At 51.2% G+C, this 18,333-nt stretch overlaps 1 protein-coding gene across 1 annotated transcript in view; it reads right to left on the bottom strand.

Annotated features, from left to right (window-relative positions):
- Window positions 1-478: 478 nt before the first annotated feature.
- Window positions 479-18,333, bottom strand: part of Rspo4 (R-spondin 4) — a 33,073-nt gene continuing 15,218 nt past the window's right edge. Inside the window, exons 2-5 of the mRNA XM_038329222.1 lie at window positions 5,983-6,171; window positions 5,255-5,395; window positions 3,355-3,540; window positions 479-588 (exon numbers count right to left, since the gene is read on the bottom strand). Of these exons, the coding sequence (XP_038185150.1) occupies window positions 479-588; window positions 3,355-3,540; window positions 5,255-5,395; window positions 5,983-6,171 (626 nt within the window). The remainder of the gene's footprint in view (window positions 589-3,354; window positions 3,541-5,254; window positions 5,396-5,982; window positions 6,172-18,333) is intronic.

Genomic DNA, 18,333 nt, shown 5'->3' with positions numbered 1-18,333 from the left:
GTGGCCTCATCACAGAGGCAGCGCTGAGTGCTCCCAGGACTAGTCAAGTCACACTCATCCTTATTCCTCCTTAATTTTAACTCTGCAAAGGTGGGGTGAGGACAGGGTCACAGAAAGATCTAGAAAAAATGTTTGCTCTGAGGTGTACAGAGCCACATGGGGGATATAGGCTCCGTCTCTTATGTGTGTCTGTGTACGGGGTGGGAGTGGACAGAAGAACCGAAAGCAGAGCAGGAGGAAATGGGGGGAAAAAGGTACATGAAGAGAGGAAAAGGTCCAAAGATGAAACAAGGAATTCCGTAAAGAAAGGGAGGGAGGGAGGAGGAAAGGAGGTGAAGAAAACACGGGAGAGACAGAAAGGCAAGGTAGAAAGAGTGAAGGATGTGGGTAAAGAGCAGGGCAGGGGGAAGGGAAGAGGTCACAGGGGAAGAAGGCAGCAAGCCAAGGGCAGAGGTCAGATGCCGGAGGTGGAGAGGGGTCACTGTGAGCCAGGCAACTGTGGCTTGCGCTCCAATTTCCTGTCCTTGCGCTGGCGTCGATCCTTCCGATCCTTCCGATCCTTCCGGCTCTTCTGCCTGGGGTTTCTCTCTGTAAGAGAACACAGGTCCATGGAGGTCCTGAGAGATGAGGGAAGCCCAAATATTCCCAGCAGGTTCTGAGTGCTGGATTCAAAGTCCCCGTTTTAAATTTGAGGCTGCAGGTGAAATTGCTCGCGGCAGACTCGTCGTTGGAGATTCCTAGGGGATCAGGAGGACACTGGCTTGAGGAGGGAATGGCTGGAGCGGAGGTGGAGTCAGGCAACATCCTTTAAGGGCTGCAGGACCACTTGGATCAGCACCTGTCAGGACTTTGAATGGCCGCCCAGGGCTCCCCATGCCTCTCTACACATGTACTTCCTGTTAATAAGGCTTCCTGCTGGAGACTTTGTCTTCTTTACACAAAGTTCCTGTCAGCTTCCCAGCTACTCCCAGCCAGGATCTGCCCTCACTAGCAGCCTGATAGCTCGAGACCCTGAGATTTAGCTGCTCCTGGTGTGGGCCAGATGACCCGAGAGTATGGAGAGTAAATTCACGCAATTGGGAGTGAAAACTACTATTTCTATCCCATTTGACAGGCAGGGAAAGGGGTTGGCTTTGGCTGCTCCCACAGTACAAGGGGCTGGCTGCAAATCCTAGACCCAGGTCTCAGTTAGACCGCAGCATGTCCCACCAATCCCGGAGGAATACAGTCCAGTGTGAGCACTGGATTAGTCTCGTTTCTCAGATAAGATGACCAAAGGCTGGCCAGAGGATTAACTTGCTCAGCGGCCTAGAGTTCCTGGGACCAGTTCTGATTTCCCTTCAGAGAAGCTCATCTGGGCTAAGGCTAACTGGGTGGCTAGTGGCCAGATGGCATAGGGCGTGGCAGAGATCCCAGCATGCTGTCTTTAGGAGAGCTCAATATCCTGACAGGTCCTCTGGCAGCCTCCTTTGGCAGCTCCTTTCTGGTCACTTTTTCAGTAGGCCTGTCTGAGCTTCCCTGTGTACTCCACGCTGCTTGCATGCTTTTCTACGTATATGCCAGCTCCCTGGAGCAATCTTCCCAGATGAGGGTACTCCCCATCCTTCTCCTATGCCAGACCACTGACTATGCACACTTCCATCTACACCCATGCACCCTCCCACTCACCCATGCACCCTCCCACTCACCCATGCACCCTCCCACTCACCCGTGCACCCTCCCACTCACCCATGCACCCTCCCACTCACCCGTGCACCCTCCCACTCACCCATGCACCCTCCCACTCATCTAGCCATGCGCTCACAAAGCTACCTACTTCCCATCCACTTACCCACTCACCCATGTCCTCCAACCCATGCACCCACCCATCCATCTACCCACTCACCTAACTCTCTACCTACCCACCCATCTGCCCACCCACTCACACAACTATCGACCTAGCCACTCCCTCACCCATCCATCTTCCCTGCACCCACGCACCTACTCATCCCACATAGTTGACATCTGGGTCCCGCTCCAGCATCAGAGTCAGCCTCGCCCTCCCGAGACCACAGACTCACCATACAGAGCTGCAGAAAGAGCAAGGCTTCCCCTAGCGGTGTCAGTGCTACGACACGACATGACAGGAGAGGATTCCGGAAGGGGACCTCGGAAAACCTCGGAGTGGAAAAGGTGCCAGGGCTGAGGCATATACCAGCAGGCTCTGCAGGCTTCTGGGAACTCATACGTACACTCAGCATACGCCACTCACAGCAATCATCACAGAGTGTCTGTGGCCACAGCTCCTAGGGTCATTATCTGAGAAAGGGCTCTCCTCGAGTTTTGGGTGTATAGTCTCACCTAGGCTCCACTCTCTGTCCCAACTGCCCATTGTGTTAGTGTGGGTAGTGATGGGGGTAGGAGAGTCCCTGGATTTAAATTCTGGCTCTGCGATGTCCCAGCTGTGTGTCCTGTGTCCTGGCTTCATGTCTTTCACTGCTGACTATGACTTAGAGTCTTCTTTGCCCACTGATTAACGTTTGGCCTCCAGGTACACCTACTCTTGGCTATGTGACCCTGGGGCCAGGAATTTAAGTTCTGTGGGCCTCCATCTCCTAAAACAGGATAGTAACCATGCCTACATCATAGTCCTTGTGCAGATCAAATGAGCCAGTGACTATAGAGAATCTAACACACCATGCTCATATCCTAAACATTGCTTCTTTGTGCCGATGCCTCTTGTACTTCACAACCCTCTCTTTTGGGGTTCTTAGTGGTCTCCACTGGAAATCTGTGGTCTTGCCTGCCCAAGGGAAGGGGTTCCTGCAGTATTTAGTGGGGTGGTATAGGCACAGTCTCCCATTCTACTGTTGCATAGCTGACAGCATTGATTCTTCAGAGCTGAGATCTCTTCGCACACGTGTGCCTGGGGTTTTAGAGTGTTTCACTCAAATCTCTATGGCAACCTCGGCTCTCTGCATTCCTGGGACCTGACTCCAACTCATCCCTGTATGCTGGGTCAAGCATCTGCTTCTTGGCATTGCTTCTCTTTTGTATTACAGTATGGATACTGCACTGCATTGCATCCCCAGCCCCAACTTCTCAGGCTTTCCCAGGAACTCCACTAGAACTAGCAGCTTGTTCCAAAGTCCTTGCAGCATAGGGGTCTGGGCACTGCAAATCATTCTCCCTACTGTATCTGGGACCCTTCTCTGTAAGTACTTCACAGGGTGATGCTTAGTTCTCAGGAAGGGCTGGCAGGCAGGGGCCTTTCAGGTGGCCTTGCAGATGCCATCTGTGGGGTTGTCTCTGTCCCTGGACGCTAGAAATCACCCATGGGTTTTTCCCATGCAGCCGTGCAGGCTTAGTACTCACCTCCTGGGCAGGGCCTCTTTATAGGACATTTTCTGGACTCGGATAACACTCGGCAACTTGCCGTCTCCTCCTGCTTGGCTGGGCCAGCCTCCCGTACCCGGGTTTCTAGGCCCCAGCCTGAGCCGCAGGTCTTCCCATTGTGTATGCAGGGACTCCAGCTGCCCCATGGGCTTGGCTCACACTCCTCTGTGGGTGAAGGGAGACAGACAGGTGAGTCAGTGTTTGCCTCTTGGATTCAAGGACCAGGGATCTGAGGAGCTCTGGATGCAGAGAACATGCATAGAGACTGCTGCTTGCAGGAGCCTGCAAAGAGCCCCACCAAGGCTGTGCTAGAAGCCAGAGCCGGCTCCTGCCAGTGAAGCAGAAGGCTTCTTAGGGAGGTAACAGAGCTGAATTAAGCCTCCCCGGCTGGCAGGATCTGAGAGCCCAAGTGGCTGTAATTCAGAAAGGGATAGGGGTTAGGGACAGGCACAGAGGTAGCTGACTCTAAAAGGTCCTCAGGATCAGGGTTCTAGCTTTGAACTCGACCATATGCCTTTTAAGAACTGTAGAAAGACAAAGCCTTCTACAGTGCTATTGTGAGGGACAATGAGGTGACGGACAGAAAGCTCTCAGAAAAGGAAATTTCAGAATCATTCCAATCACTTCTGAGCAGGAGGCAGCACCCAGCTCAGGGGACAGTGAATGTCCCAACTTGCAGTCTTAGGTGCTGAGGCCTGCAGCAGGAACTGGTATACAGAGCAGGGTGGGAACAGGTCCCTAGACCGAGGTACCTATGCTGCCACTACCCAATGGAGTCACCTGACAAGTCAAGATTGATCACCTACTGTGAGACCCAGGGTTGCATTACAGAAGGGCAGTTGCAGATGAGACACCCACCTCCCTCCCAGAATGCACCTGCCTCCCTCCCAGAATGTACCTGCCTCCCTCCCAGAAAGTACCTGCCTTCCTCCCAGAATGCACCTGCCTCCCTCCCAGAATGCACTATGTTGAGATTCTGTACCACGAAGGCAGGGGTACTTTGTGCAGTTCTAGAGGGTACAGAGGCTATGGGAACCCAGAAGAGGAATGGGCCACATCCTTAGGTCCAGGAAGCCTTCTTCCTGGAGGATGCTGTGGTACTGACTGTCCAGTGGGGTGGGAAGGAGAAGTAGGAGGTGCTTCCAGTGAGTGGAAACCCCATTTAGGCAGGCCCAGCCTGGAAGAGGAGGAAGATGCGTGAAGAGGTTATAGACGGGGAACCTGATTGGCCAGGACTCTGCCAGAGGATAGCAGGAGCCACAGAAGGACCTTGAGCAGCAGAGGCATTTTTCAGATTGCTGCCTTATATTTTCTGGTCATGCATGGGAGAGACAACCCAGGCAGCCATAACAAGGAAGAAAGATGCAGGGAGTGACTGGTGGGTGGGTCCAGGAACTCTATGCTGCTTCAGCATCCCTTTCAATGATGTTGCACCTAACATGCTACATACCAATTGCACATACTTTCTGTCTCCTACTAAAGTGTGAGGGCGGAGCTCTCGGCCATCCCAGGGGGGTCCACCTGTCTCTCACAGTGCTTTTATGTGGGTGCTGGGAATCCACCCCTTTTCTCATAGAGCCACTTGCCTGGCCCTGTGTTGTTACTTTTTAAAAATCTTCAGAGAAGCCCCGAGACGCAGATGAAGTGACTTTCTGAGAAGCTACTGTAACACTGTTCCTTGTTGCCTTGCTGGTGAGAACACCCTTGGTAACAACAGTAATGTCAAGAGTTGGTGGTGACAGTGGCACTAGAGCCCTGAAGATTCTCTGTGTACCAACATGGGGCTGGGCTACCCATCACCCCATAACATCTCACTGACTGTTTCCAGGTCTCCTGACATCTCCCCAAGGCCAGGGCAGGTGGCCAGTGTCTCACTCACCCTGGCATTCCCGGGTACTCTGGTGGGTCAAGGTGCCTGGCGGACAGGTGGGCAGGCACTTCCCTTTGTATAGATGAAACCGCCTTTTGCACCGGATACAGAAGTCCTGGCTGAAACAGCTCTCGCACGTGGCCCCACATTCTGCAACAGAGACAGAGACACCAGAAGTCATGGGCCTGCCTGAGGAGGGAGGGTCTCTGTGCAGCTCACTGGGGTCTGGACTCAGTATCTTGTCGGCAGCTCAGACTTGGAAACTGGTGAGGTGGACTGCATAGGAGATGCCTTCCTTTCTCATCTAAGCTGAGGTTGAGCACGGGAAGGGATACCCTAGGCATCACATAGCCAATCTGGGCCGGGAATGAAGCTTCCTTGTCCTTTACCCACAAGGATCCGAGATTAGTGATTTGTCCTAGGTCACAGCAAAAATGGAAAAAAGGCCAGGGCTGCCTTCCTACGAGAGCTAGACCCAGAGGATGTGAGTAACCTACTGGCGGTCATGTAGAACCTGGATAGAAGTGGAGGTTCCCTGCCCTGTTTGTGCTGAGACCTGCTGGTGTCCTCTTAGAGCTCACAGAGAGGAGATGACCTGGCCTAGGACTGCAGGGTTGGCTATAACCAGCAAGCTTGGACTTGGGCATGCTTCTGCTTCCTCCCAGGGTATGTGTGGGGAGAGGGTGGAATGCCGGGTAGCTCTATCTAAGCTTGCCTACGTGGGAGGAGACACGTACTCTTGCACCTGTTGGCCTCCTGGCCACGGATTCCGAAGAAGCCCAGGGGACAGTCGTGCACACACTTGCCATACTGACGGATCCCTTCCCGGCGGATGAACAGGAAGAGCCTCTGCTGGCAGGTGGAACAGCCATTCTCCTCTGAGCATATGACACAGCCCGTGCAGTTGCCCCCCAGACCGGTGCCTGCTGCAGACAGACCAGACGGGAGAAAGATAGCCAAATCACACATGTGAGCTACTTAGATGGACTCATTGGGCTATTAGCTGGATGCAATAGAAGACAACATTTCCAAGCATCTCCGACTACTAGATATCATGTGATCAAAATCTGGTGCATGGGACATAGAGGTAGGCATTTATAGACTGCTGATATGACAGAAATCAATGTCTACTTTGCTCAGACACTGCTACCTGGACTTTTCTATTACAGACACATTTACTCTTTACTAAAACAGTATTTGTGTGTGTGTGTGTGTGTGTGTGTGTGTGTGTGTGTTGCATACATGGGGACGGGTGAGACCATCACCTTCTTTCTCAGTTCCTGAACAATACTCCAGTCTCCGCTGTCACCATCACAAAAGCTCCTGCCACACTGGGTTCAGGAAGTCAAGGGGAGGAAGGATGAAGGATGAATGAGGATGCAAAGCTGGGGAGAAGATGAGCAATAGTTTGGACTGGAGTCGTATGCTCTATGCCAAGGCTCGCAGGGAGATCTTTGCCAAACCACGTGGAGCGCTAAGTTTTCATGCCCAGCCCTGACACCAGCCTTTCCGTGTATCTCTCTGAATGGAGGAACCTGGGGGAGCAGGCAGAGAAAGGCAGCAGAAAGCCCCCAGACTTCATGGCAAGCACAAGGAGCTTGCTGCAAGGGGATCTATGGAGGAGCCAGGCCATAGGGTCTGCTTATGTCTTGCAGAGGCAGGCGCCCGGCAGAGAGGGAACAGTGGAGACCACTGAGGATGGGTAGTGAGAAGAGCTGGGATTTGAAAGGACACTGAAGCTGCCCAGAGAGCCCTGAATTGCTCTGTCTTCACACCTCATCGAGCTGGGACATTGGATGAGCTGGTTACCCCCTCTGACTGACCTGAGGCCATGGGTCCTCAGGAGAGGACATCCTTGGCTCTCCACCTCCCAGCCCTTCTGTTCCCATCCGTGTGTATCTTCCTCACTGAGATGCCTTTGGTGTGAGAGGTGCCAGAACCTCCCTAGAGGGGCCACCCCTCCTCCTGTCCGCAAAGCCTGGACGATATGTTATGCCTGGTACACAGTAAGGGACACGTGGGAACATCCAAGCTCTCTGCTTAGACTTGCTGGGTTTCTGCCTCTCTCTCCATCTCCCAATCCAGAAACCTGAGAGCCTTGCACCTCGTCACCCTAGTTCTGTCACTTACACCGGAGGAGCTGACTGATGTGGCCCTCACAGGGCCACACTGTAGCAGATGTGTACCCCGTGACACACCCTGGGTACCGGGAAAGTGCCAGTACCCTCAGTGCACTTGCTCCAGGGAAAGAATGTGTAGAATTGGGACAGGAGAATAAAGACTTGGGGTTTCCAAAGCTGCAGGCAGCTGACACCCAAGAGAAAGTGTGAAGGTACGAGAGGGCCCCAGACTAGAGAGAGCAACACTTCCAGACCCAGATGGAGCCAGGTTCCCCCACTCACTCAGCAAAACCTGTTTGGCATGAAAGGAAACTTCTCCCTCTGCTGGTGTAAGCCCTGGAAAGAAGTCTAATAGCATCCAGTAAATCTGAAGACATGCCTTCTCACACCTAGTAGTTTGACATCTGACCCCACTCCAGAATAGCTCTGTGATTGGTTACGGTGGTGATGCTGAGGCAAGATAGAGAAAAATATGGGAACGTGAGATGGGAAAGGAGCCCCGCACTCTGCAGACTCACCAGCAGAGAAACATCATCTCAATACAATCACCAGCATGTACCTTTTCTCCTTCCAGCTGGAAACCTGAAATTTTCTAGGACCTCCTTGAGCAGCTCCAGTGGCTTGTGGTTTTACTTTATCAGATTATAATTCCACCCAAGACACCCCAGAGACACCCCAGAAACTCAATGATCATCAATGATCCAAAGAGGGAATAGACATAGAGAAGGTCAGGTACCTTGTGAACCCATTCAGCAGGGACTAGGGAGATGGCTTAATGGTCAAGAGCACTAGCAAGTGCTTGTCGACAGTATCAGAGATAGAGAATCTGAATTCAAATCTTCAGCACCACCTGAAAGCCAGGACTAGCCAAGTAGCTCCAGCACTGAACGGTGGAAACAGGTGGATTCAGGAGCCTGATGGGCAGCCGGCCTAGCCAATGAGAGCTCCAAGTTCAGTGAGAAGGCCTGTCTTGAAGAGACAAAATGGAAGGCAAGAGAGGAAGATACTCCATGTTCTCTTCTGCTCTCTGAATGGATGTGCATCACACACACACACACACACACACACACAGAGAGAGAGAGAGAGAGAGAGAGAGAGAGAGAGAGAGAGAGAGAGAGAGAGACAGAGAGAGAGAAGAGAGAGAGGAGAGAGAGAGGAGAGAGAGAGGAGAGAGAAGAGAGAGAGAAGAGAGAAGAGAGAGAGGAGAGAGGGGAGAGAGGGAAGAAAGAGAGAGGAGAGAGGGGAGAGAGAGAGAGAGAGGAGAGAGAGAGAGAGAGAGAGAGAGAGAGAGAGCACTATGAATTTTCAAAAGCTCCCAAAGTCCTTTACATTGTCACCATTAGGGCACTTAGTGTGACTGCTTTTCAGAAGCACCCACCTCACAGTGCTCTTGGGTATGTCGTAAGCTTTCTCTGAGCCCTTTTCTATTTCTAACAAACTCCAACTCCACTCCGTGCTAGACTGCCCTGAAATGCTTTCCTGTGTTGAGATCAAGGGCCCAGTTTTATCAGAGTTGAGATTAAGGGAACTTCTCAACGCCAAGAGCTGTTTAGGGAGCTGTCCCTCCATCCCCTAGTAGCTACAGGACAACTGTCAGGGAGGAGAGGTTTATCTGAGCTCAAAGTTTTAAAGTAGATCCTTCACTGATGGCAGAGAAGCCACGGAGGAGCAGGGAGTTCATGGTTGTGGGGGCACATGGCGGAGGCTGCTCCCATCACAGTGGGTCAGGATGCACAGAGTGGGAGAGGGGAAGATTTCCAAAGGCTGCCTTTAGTGACAGACTTATACCATGCTGCCCCCACCTCCCAACAGTTCCAGCCTCTCAAAATAGTTTCCCCAGCTATGGAGCACCATTCAAAATGCCAAGCTGGGAGAGCCATTTCAGATTCAAATCGTTACAGGAGGTCTAAAGAAAGACTCGAGAATCTACCAGGTGATCTGTCACTGCCCGTCACAGACTCACTCGGGAAACCACAAAGCCAAGAAACTCTTGTATATCTGCGCCAAGAGACCCTGACAGAGATGCTTACTGTGGTGCGGCTTAATAGCACAGTCACAAAAGAGAACCCGCTTTGGGGAGGACAGATAAATACGTGGTGGTGTAGTCATACGCCACAGCCGTGCACCACACACACAGCATGGCCATGATAAACGGCTGAGGCAGGGTCGGTTATCATTGCGGACGCAGCTCAAAGCCAACGCTGAGAAGAAAGAGCAAGTTGTGTGGATGAGTCATGTACAAGTTACCATCTGAGTTCAACAGCAGAACCGTGATCTGTAGCGCTGCCTATACACGAGGCATCCGAAGAATGAGAGACATATAAGGGTGCATGCACATTTAACTCAGTATGGGGGTACCTCTGGTGCAGATGTGGGAGAGGCCATGGGAAATAAGACTTGAGACCTCATCTGTTTTTTAACTTCCTAAAATTTGATGCAGACATGTACATGGAAAGAACTGGTCAAAATGGCTGATGAGGGTGGGTGGGTGGGAAGACAGCTCGGCCAGTAAAGTGCCTGCTATGAAAGCAGGAGGCCTCGAGTTCTGATCTCCAGCACCCACACAAAAAGCCAGTTAGTGTAGAATATGGCTGTAATTCCAGTGCCAGGGATGCAGATGCAGGGGGATCCCCTGGAGCTTGCTAGCCAGTCAGCCTAGCCAAATTCGAGAGCTCTGAGTTCAGCAAGAGACCCTGATCGAAACAAACAAACAGAGTAGAGACCGAATTGAGGAAGACACCCAGTGTTGACCTCTGGCCTCCACATGGTCATGCACACATATGCCTGTTGCACAAACGTACACATACACACTGGGATACTTATTACATTAGTTTTTATTCTTTAGTATAGACCTGAACAGTTCAAAACAAAAGTCCATTTAAAGAAAAAGACATTTAGCTTCTCTGGTGTACAAGAGCATGGAAGGGCTATTTTTTTCTTCAAGATTATTTTATTATTTTGTGGGCATCAACATTTTGCCTGCATGTATGTTTGTGCATCATGTGCATGCCTATACCACCGACGTCAGAAGAGGGCATGGGGTTCCCTGGGACTGGAGTTAAGAGTTGTGAGCCTGCCACATGGGTCCTGGGAACTGAGCCAGGGTCCCCTAAAAGAGTAGCCTTATCTTAATCACTGAGCCATCTCTAGTCCCATAAAGATGTATTCTTCATTCCCCCTTTCTTCCAGATCCCCTTCCTAAGCCCCATTCTGCCCTCAGGTTTAGGTCATGGGTAGGGAAGGAAAGAGATTCTGGAGCTGGGGGGAGGGAGGTTGGGAGCAGTGGAGATCCACCCACTCCCAGGCTCTCCGCTAGTCATCTCCTGCACCTGCTCTCCTTGTCTTCAGGAACGGTCCCCTGATGTTTAGCACGATTTGTCTCAGAAATTACATTGCTCAGACCCTCTTGCACCACTAAGCGGTCCCATGTCTAACCGTGTTCAGTGAGGTGGGAGTGGGAGTGTCATGGGCCATGCCCAGGAGGGTCCACATTGCTCTTCTCTCCTCTGTCCTCCCCGTTAGGGTTTCAGTTTTGATGGCAGGAGCCTTGGCTGCTCCCTGTGGCAGAGGAATCTTGAGAAAGGCACTGGTACAGTCACCACACGAACCCAGGGCTTTAGTGAGAGGAGGAGAAAACCCATACACCTGGTTTAGGTCACGGCCTTGCCCAGGCTCCAAGGCTTTCCATGCTGGGAAGCACAGTGGTGTTGTCGAGATGAGGGTGCGCCCCTCGTGCTGTGCGCCAGGAAAGCCTCGGAGCCAAGCTGCCACTCAGCGGACTCAGTGATCCCAAGGAAACTTGGACAAACTGCAAGTTACACTGTATCATCAGAGCACAAGGTGGGGTTTGCCCTGCAAACTGAATCTGTGGGCCAAGATGCCCTGATGTGGGGGTGTTGCCGTTTTGCAGGAGGAAAAGAAAAAAGCCTAGCAAACCTAAGGAAACTCCCTACTAGAGCCACATTCTTTGGAGGATGTTGACTGAACATGCCGAGGGCAAAAGAACCCTTCAGGAAAACTGTCCCCTGACTCTGAGAGTCAGAATGTAGGCACAGGATGAGTGTGCGCGCGCCCCCGCCCATGTGCTTACACACAAGTCTCCCACCTTCAAAGGTGACGGCTGTGGTTTAGTTTCTGGCTGCTTCCCTGACCCAGAAATTGGCTACAGTGCCATCTAGTGCTTCAAAGTTGTAATGGCACCTTTTGAAGTTTTTATTTTATTTTATTTTATTTTATTTTGAGCTATATGCTTTTCTCCGCTCTCCTCCCCTTATGCTCTCTCCCATGGTCCCCATGCTCCCAATTTACTCAGGTCTTGTCTTTTTCTACTTCCCATGTAGATGTATGTATGTATGTCTCTCTTAAGAGTCCTCTTTGTTGTCTAGGATTGTGAATTGCATGCTGGTTTTTCTTTGCTTTATGTCTAAAAGCCACTTATGAGTGAGTAAATATGATATTTGTCTTTCTGAGTCTGAGTTACCTCACTCAATATGTTGTTTTCTAGCTCCATCCATTGCCTACAAATGTCATGATGTCATTATTTTTTTCTGCTATGCAGTACTCCATTGTATAAATGTACCACATCTTCTTTATCCATTCCTTGGTTGAGGGGCATTTAGGTTGTTTCCAGGTTATGTCTATTATGAATAATGCTGCTATGAACATAGTTGAACACATGTCTTTGTAGTACGATTGAGCATCCTTTGGATATATACCCAAAAGTGGTATTGCTGGGTTTTGAGGAAGGTTGTTTCCTAATTTTCTGAGAAATCGCCATACTGATTTCCAAAGCAGCTGTACATGCTGTACCAGCTTGCATTCCCACCAGCAATGCAGGAGTGTTCCCTGTACCCCACATCCTCTTCAGCATAAGCTGTTACCAGTGTTTTTGATCTTGGCCATTCTTATGGGTATAAGATGGAATCTCAGCGTTGTTTTGATTTGCATTTCTCTGATGACTAAGGATGTTGAGCATTTCCTTAAGTGTCTTTCAGCCATTTTAGATTCATCTGTTGAGCGTTCTCTGTTTAGGTCTGTACCCCATTTTTTATTGGATTATTTGTTCTTGTGAAGGCCAATTTCTTGAGTTCTTTATATATTTTGGAGATCAGGCCTCTGTCTGATGTGGGGTTGGTGAAGTTCTTTTCCCATTTTGTAGGCTGTCATTTTGTCTTGTTGACCATGTCCTTTGCTTTACAGAAACTTCTCAGTTTCAGGAGGTTCCATTTATTAATTGTTGCTCTCAGTGTCTGTGCTACTGGGATTATATTTAGGAAGTGGTCTCCTGTGCCAAGTGTATTCCCAGGTCTTTAGCACATCTTTCTTGATTGATTAGAAAGAACAATGGGGTCCCCTCAAGGTCATGGGTGAAGGAACCCGAATGCTCACTTTATGGAAGAGAAACGATGGGCACTCGAGTTTGGACAGGGCTGCTCCAGAAGGGGCCACACATACTGGTTCTTATACTTGACTGTATCAGAGTCCCAGCGAGGCGCAGGAAGTGGTTTGTTTGGGTCCAAATCTAAAATAAACACACTGGGCATTTCACAATGTCTTCCTTGCTCCAGTCTCCTTTCTCTGAGCAAAGAAGATGGCCACCAGGCATGTGCTTTCTGGTCCAGGCTCTGCTCTGGCTCCCCTGGGCCAGCGAGATCCCGCTGTGGAAAGTGACTCTGGATGAGAAATGGTAGTCAGAACAAGGAGAGCAGCAGGTAGGGGGTGCACAAGTCTTCCCAAGGCAAAGCGGCGCAGGTAGGGGGTGCACAAGTCTTCCCCAAGGCAAAGCGGCCACTGGTGGGCACTGGCATCTTTTCTGGCAAATGCTAATCTTCAACTCGGCCTGACTTTTGAGGTGCATGTGGCACCACCTACACTTTGACACCCGTAATGACTTGACTCACCATGTGCCCTTGACCTTAGTCACTGCTGGTCCAGACACAGGCATGTGTCCCAACAGAAACTCGTCTTGAGATTTTTCTTCTTCTTAAGGCAATAGGTGTATGTGTCGTTTTGTGTGGTGTAAGTGTTTGGGAGTATGGTATGTGGTGTGGCATGTAGTGTGTGTGTGTGTGTGTGTGTGTGTGTGGTGTGGTATATGTGTTGTTTGTGTGCTATGTGGTGTGTGTGCGCGCGCGGTGTATATGTTCTTTGTGTGGTGTGGTATGTGGTGTGGGCATGTGTGTGTGTGGTATGTAATGTGTGTGTGTGGTGTATATGTTTTTTTGTGTGTGGTGTGTGAGTTTGTGGTGGTGTAGTGTGTGTGGTATCTCATGCGTGTTTTCTTTTCTGCACTTTGGACCTGGGAAGCTGTGGATGGTGAAGGCTGCACAAACTAAGAACCTCCCAAGAATGAAGACCTCTCAGAGCAGAGCCAGGAGCTACGTCTGCGTTTCAAAGGCACCTCCATTCCACCTGGTCCATCCCAGGGGCCTGCACGCTCTTCTCAAGCCACTTTCAGTCAGTTAGCTTTTCTGTCACTTGCAACCGAATGGTTTCTGACTAATACAGAAGCAGAGGGAGAAAAATAAATAAACAATGAGATTCCTAGTGGGAAGTGGCAGCCAGGAACCTCACTAGCTCCAAAAGGCAGCAAAGCTTCTGAGGCCCTTCCAGGCCCTCCTGGGGCTTGGCTCCCTCACCACTCCGAAGAAAGGAGCTTTCCGCTCCAGCTAAGGCTCCTCTGTCAGCATGCAATCAGAAGAGACCCAGCTCCCTGGATAGGAAGAGCCGGGTGGGCAGCTATTCTCCTGCAGGACAGAGAGGCCCACAGCACCACCTACACCACTGCCCTCCGTGGCACTCCGAGGAAACCCCGGGTTCTTCCCCATGTCAGGTGGATCCCGACTGAATCCCTCCCTATCCCAGAAGAGGCGCATATTTATAAATGAGCACATTTGGGCTCTAATTGCAACCTCATGAGCTTCCTTGGAGCATCAGAGTCGACAGCCCATGTGATTCTCCTGAGCAACCATCTCCTACAATTGAGACCAGCTTCCCGCAGTAGAAATGCCAGCTGGCCCCACAGGTACAGCTCTGCCTGGGCCAGCAGCTGGAGCACTCTGAATGACATCTCAGTTACGGGTCTTTCTTCCAGTACCTGGGGAATGAGTTAGGACTTGGAAGTCCACTCTACAGAACACAGCAACCACTTTGGCTTGACAGTTTATAAGGTGACTCTGAACGCACACAGAAACCCGGTGCTGAGGAAGCCAGCCACTCATTCAATGAATGGTTGCTGTCTTAGGGTTTCTATTGCTCTGAAGACACCATGACCATGGTAATTTATAAAGGAAACATTTAACTGGGCTGGCTTGCTTACAGCTCAGAGGTTTAGTCCATTATTATCACGGCGGGAAGCAAGGCAGCATGCAGGCAGACATGGTGGTAGAGAAGGAGCTGAGAGTTCTTACATCTTGACTCACAGGCAACAGGAAGTGGTCTGTCTCACTGGGTGTGGCTTGAGGATATATTGGACCTCAAAGCCTGCCTCCAGTGTCACACTTCCTTCAACAAGGCCACACCTCCTAATAGTGCTACTTTCTTTCATGTCACCACAGTCGCTGAACCTTTGAGATTTTTTTCTTCTGTTGGGAGATGCTAGAGATTCAAGGGTTACAAGGCCTGTGGGGAGTACTGTGTGAACTGGGCAAGATCCGTTGCCACCCTGAGCTGTTCTAGGTGTGGTGTTCTAGGTGTGGTTCTAGGTGTAGTCTTGGAGCCACACTTTAAAATCCACTAGTGGAGGGCAGGATCGAGGCCAGAGCATGTTCAATGCAGGTTCAAATCCTGGCTCTGACCCTCCCCTCTTACCTATGTTACCAGGAACCAGTGTTCTAACCTTTCTGTGCTCCAGCTTCCCATTCGCAAAGCAGGAATCCATGAGTGTGGTGTTCTAGGTGTGGTGTTCTAGGTATGCTGTTCTAGGTATGATGACGCTTATCTTGCAGGGCTGCCGTGTTGGAGGGCAAAGGAGCCTATGATGAGCTCAGAGCCCAGCACACAGCCAGCATCCGAGGAACTGCAGCCCTTAGACAAGTCCCTTCATTACTGATGCTGTGGTTTCCCCACTTGAAGACTTGAGATGGCAGCTCCCAGCCCTGAAACCTTAAGGGGGCATAGCAGCAAATAAGCCGAGTGTCCCACATATAATTCATTCACAACAGAAGTGCCTACCTTGTTCCGTCACTGTCATGACCCTCAGTGGAACTGTGAACCACCACATGTCCCTTGTCTCACGTAGGGCAGGCGCATGGGAAAGACTAGAAGGTAGCTAGCAAGGAATGGGGACACGGCTTTCTGCCACCACTGAGTGAAGATCTCATCAGCCAGCTTTGGCCTTGGGTGAAGGGCAGGTTTGTTCTTTCTTCTGGGGACAAGGAATGACAAAGATTCCAGGGTCAGAGTCATCTGACAGGAACCAATGGCCCCAGAATAGGGGACAACTATTTCTTCCATTTGGAAACTCTGAGTGGATTTAGGTCACCTCCACATTGACACACATCGTTCTTTCCCTGGGGGCTTGCGTGGACACCTGGGACCCTGAAAACACCATGCTGTCCCAGATAGGTTCACCTCAGCAGACACAGTGCGCCTGACATTAATATGCCCCTGGTACCCAGGCCAAGTGTACGCCCTACACTTTCTTTTAAAGAGTAATTTGGACAGATGGCCAGCATTTATAAAATCAAGGGATTTCACATAAAAAGCTAGAATTTGGACTTCTGGGAAAATTCAGAGCATCTGCCAGCCCTGGCTTGCATTCTCACAGTGGCAGCGGCTGGGGTTGTCCGAAGTGATGTTCTTGGGTGCCAAATGCAGACCCTCAAGTTTCTATGCCCATCCTGGTGCCAAGGATGATGGAACTCCAGATCTCACTGAGCTTGGGCAACAGCCACATCCGCTTCCCCCTTTAGTGACAATGGGAAGAGGGTCTCTCGTCAATTTTGATTTTAAGATGGGGGGTTTTGTCATGTTACTCAGACTGGCCTTGAATTCTTGGGGATCCTCCCTCAGTCTTCCACAGATATGGAACTGGGCCAAGCAGGATCCACCCCCTTTGTTTACAGAATACCCCGAAGTTTGCTGGAACACCCCCAGCTGGGCCTCCCATCAGCAGATACTTTGGGAGGGTTGGCAGGATCTGGAACCCACATAGCTTATGGGTCCCTGCTTGTAGTCTTGGAGCCGCACTTTAAAATCCACTAGTGGAGGGCAGGATCGAGGCCAGAGCATGTTCAATGCAGGTTCAAATCCTGGCTCTGACCCTCTCCTCTTACCTGTGTTACCCGGAACCAGTGTTCTAACTTTTCTGTGCTCCAGCTACCCATTCGCAAAGCAGGAATCCGTGAGTTAGGCTCACAGACATCCGTGGAGCTGCTGGGCAGTGCGGACAGACAAGAGGGTCTCAGTGACATCGCTATGCAGCTGAGACCTTTACCACCTACCCTGACTCCAATCTGTGGCTGTCATTCTTTCGATAGTCAGTGCAGGACTGCTTATTTCAATGCCAACATTTTTGGGGGCAGAGTTTCTTCATAACTGGAGTGGGCCCAGAGAAGTATGCCTTGCATGAGAACATGGTTTGTCATGGTGGACTACAGATTTAATACAGCCGTCCTCAGGACTCCCAGGGTGAGAAGGTGGCGGGGGGTGGGGGGCACGGGCAGAGAAAGATCACGGAGTCTGCTCTAAGCTAAGTAAGTCTAGGGAGGATCAGGGCAGGACCTGATCCCTGCTCTGCCCTTGGGAAGGATCCAGAACTTCAAAAGAGGAGCTGCAAAGAGAGGGCTAGTCAGCACATCTCAGATATCTTCCTGGCAATGAGGGACGCATGTCGCTGATGACCAAGGGGAAATGAACAACATCTGCGCGTTCGCCTGCCCCCTTTGACTGCCACATATGGGAGGCAGTTGCCACCGCTGGAGGCTGGCTCAGAGGGCCAGCACATTCCTGCCTGGGGGGCAGATTGCACCATCCAGGCTCTGGAGATAGCTCCTGGCTTGGAGGCTCCCAGGGAGGGCAGGCTTAGGGGCTTTTAGGCAACTAGTTTCTTCTCAGCACCAGGATGGGACCTCGAGAGGTTACACATCCAGCAGAATCCAAAGGCTTAACCTTGGCGTTGCGCCATCAGCTGCCTCTTCAAGCTTCCACGTAGTGAGGGCCACAGGCCCCTCAACAAGATCTTGAGAAGTCTTCCTAGGGCCATGCTAAGGCCACTGGCCACCTAACCTTAACAGAGATAGAAACCTTGCCAAATGAGGGCAGCAGCAGCAATGGCTGCCTTGGGCCTGGCCCACCCTCCACCTTTCTACTCTCCTTCTTCCCAGCAGCCATGGAACAGATCAATAAGGGCTTCTGAAATCAAGGGACAGTGGCTGGAGGTCACTCTCTCCATCTACAGGAGAGACCTTGGTTGTGGACCATCCCTGCTAAGCCTCAAATGACAGGAAAGAGAAGGACTGTTTGGGTCCCTGTGTGCTCCATGACACGGCTGGTGAGCACTGACATCTGTGATCAGCTCTAACTGACTGAGATGCCCCCCAATGCAGCATGGAGAAGGCTTTGATCTTTGCTCAACAGTGCCCCTGCCTGACCTTCTGGTAGGGTGTGGGATACAGGCCAGAACAGGCTGAGTGTCCCAAATCCAGTCTCTCCTCCCCGTCTCTGCAGGACCACCAGGTGCACAGCTCGCTGTTGGCCACTCAACAGGAGAAGTGAGATTGGTGTCCCTGGTGGGAGGCCTGGGGCACAGAGCAGCCCTGGTGATCTTCAGAAAGAGCGAGGCCGAGACAGGACTCCACTTCCTGGGGCCTCACAGGGTGAACGTGCTGAGAGAGGAAGCTGCGCAACGTGGGAAGCACCAGCTGGCTTCTCCCAGGTCATTTCCTCACAGCTGAGCCTTCTGAGAGCTGCCAGCGCAGAATCACCACAGAGCTACCCTGAGGGGAACTGTTGGAGAATCAGCTGGCC

The sequence above is a fragment of the Arvicola amphibius genome, chromosome 5, assembly GCF_903992535.2.
Source record: "Arvicola amphibius chromosome 5, mArvAmp1.2, whole genome shotgun sequence".
Classification (NCBI taxonomy): Eukaryota; Metazoa; Chordata; class Mammalia; order Rodentia; family Cricetidae; genus Arvicola; species Arvicola amphibius.
The sequence above is the reverse complement of the archived record's forward strand: the minus strand, read 5'-3'. Positions and strand labels throughout refer to the sequence as shown.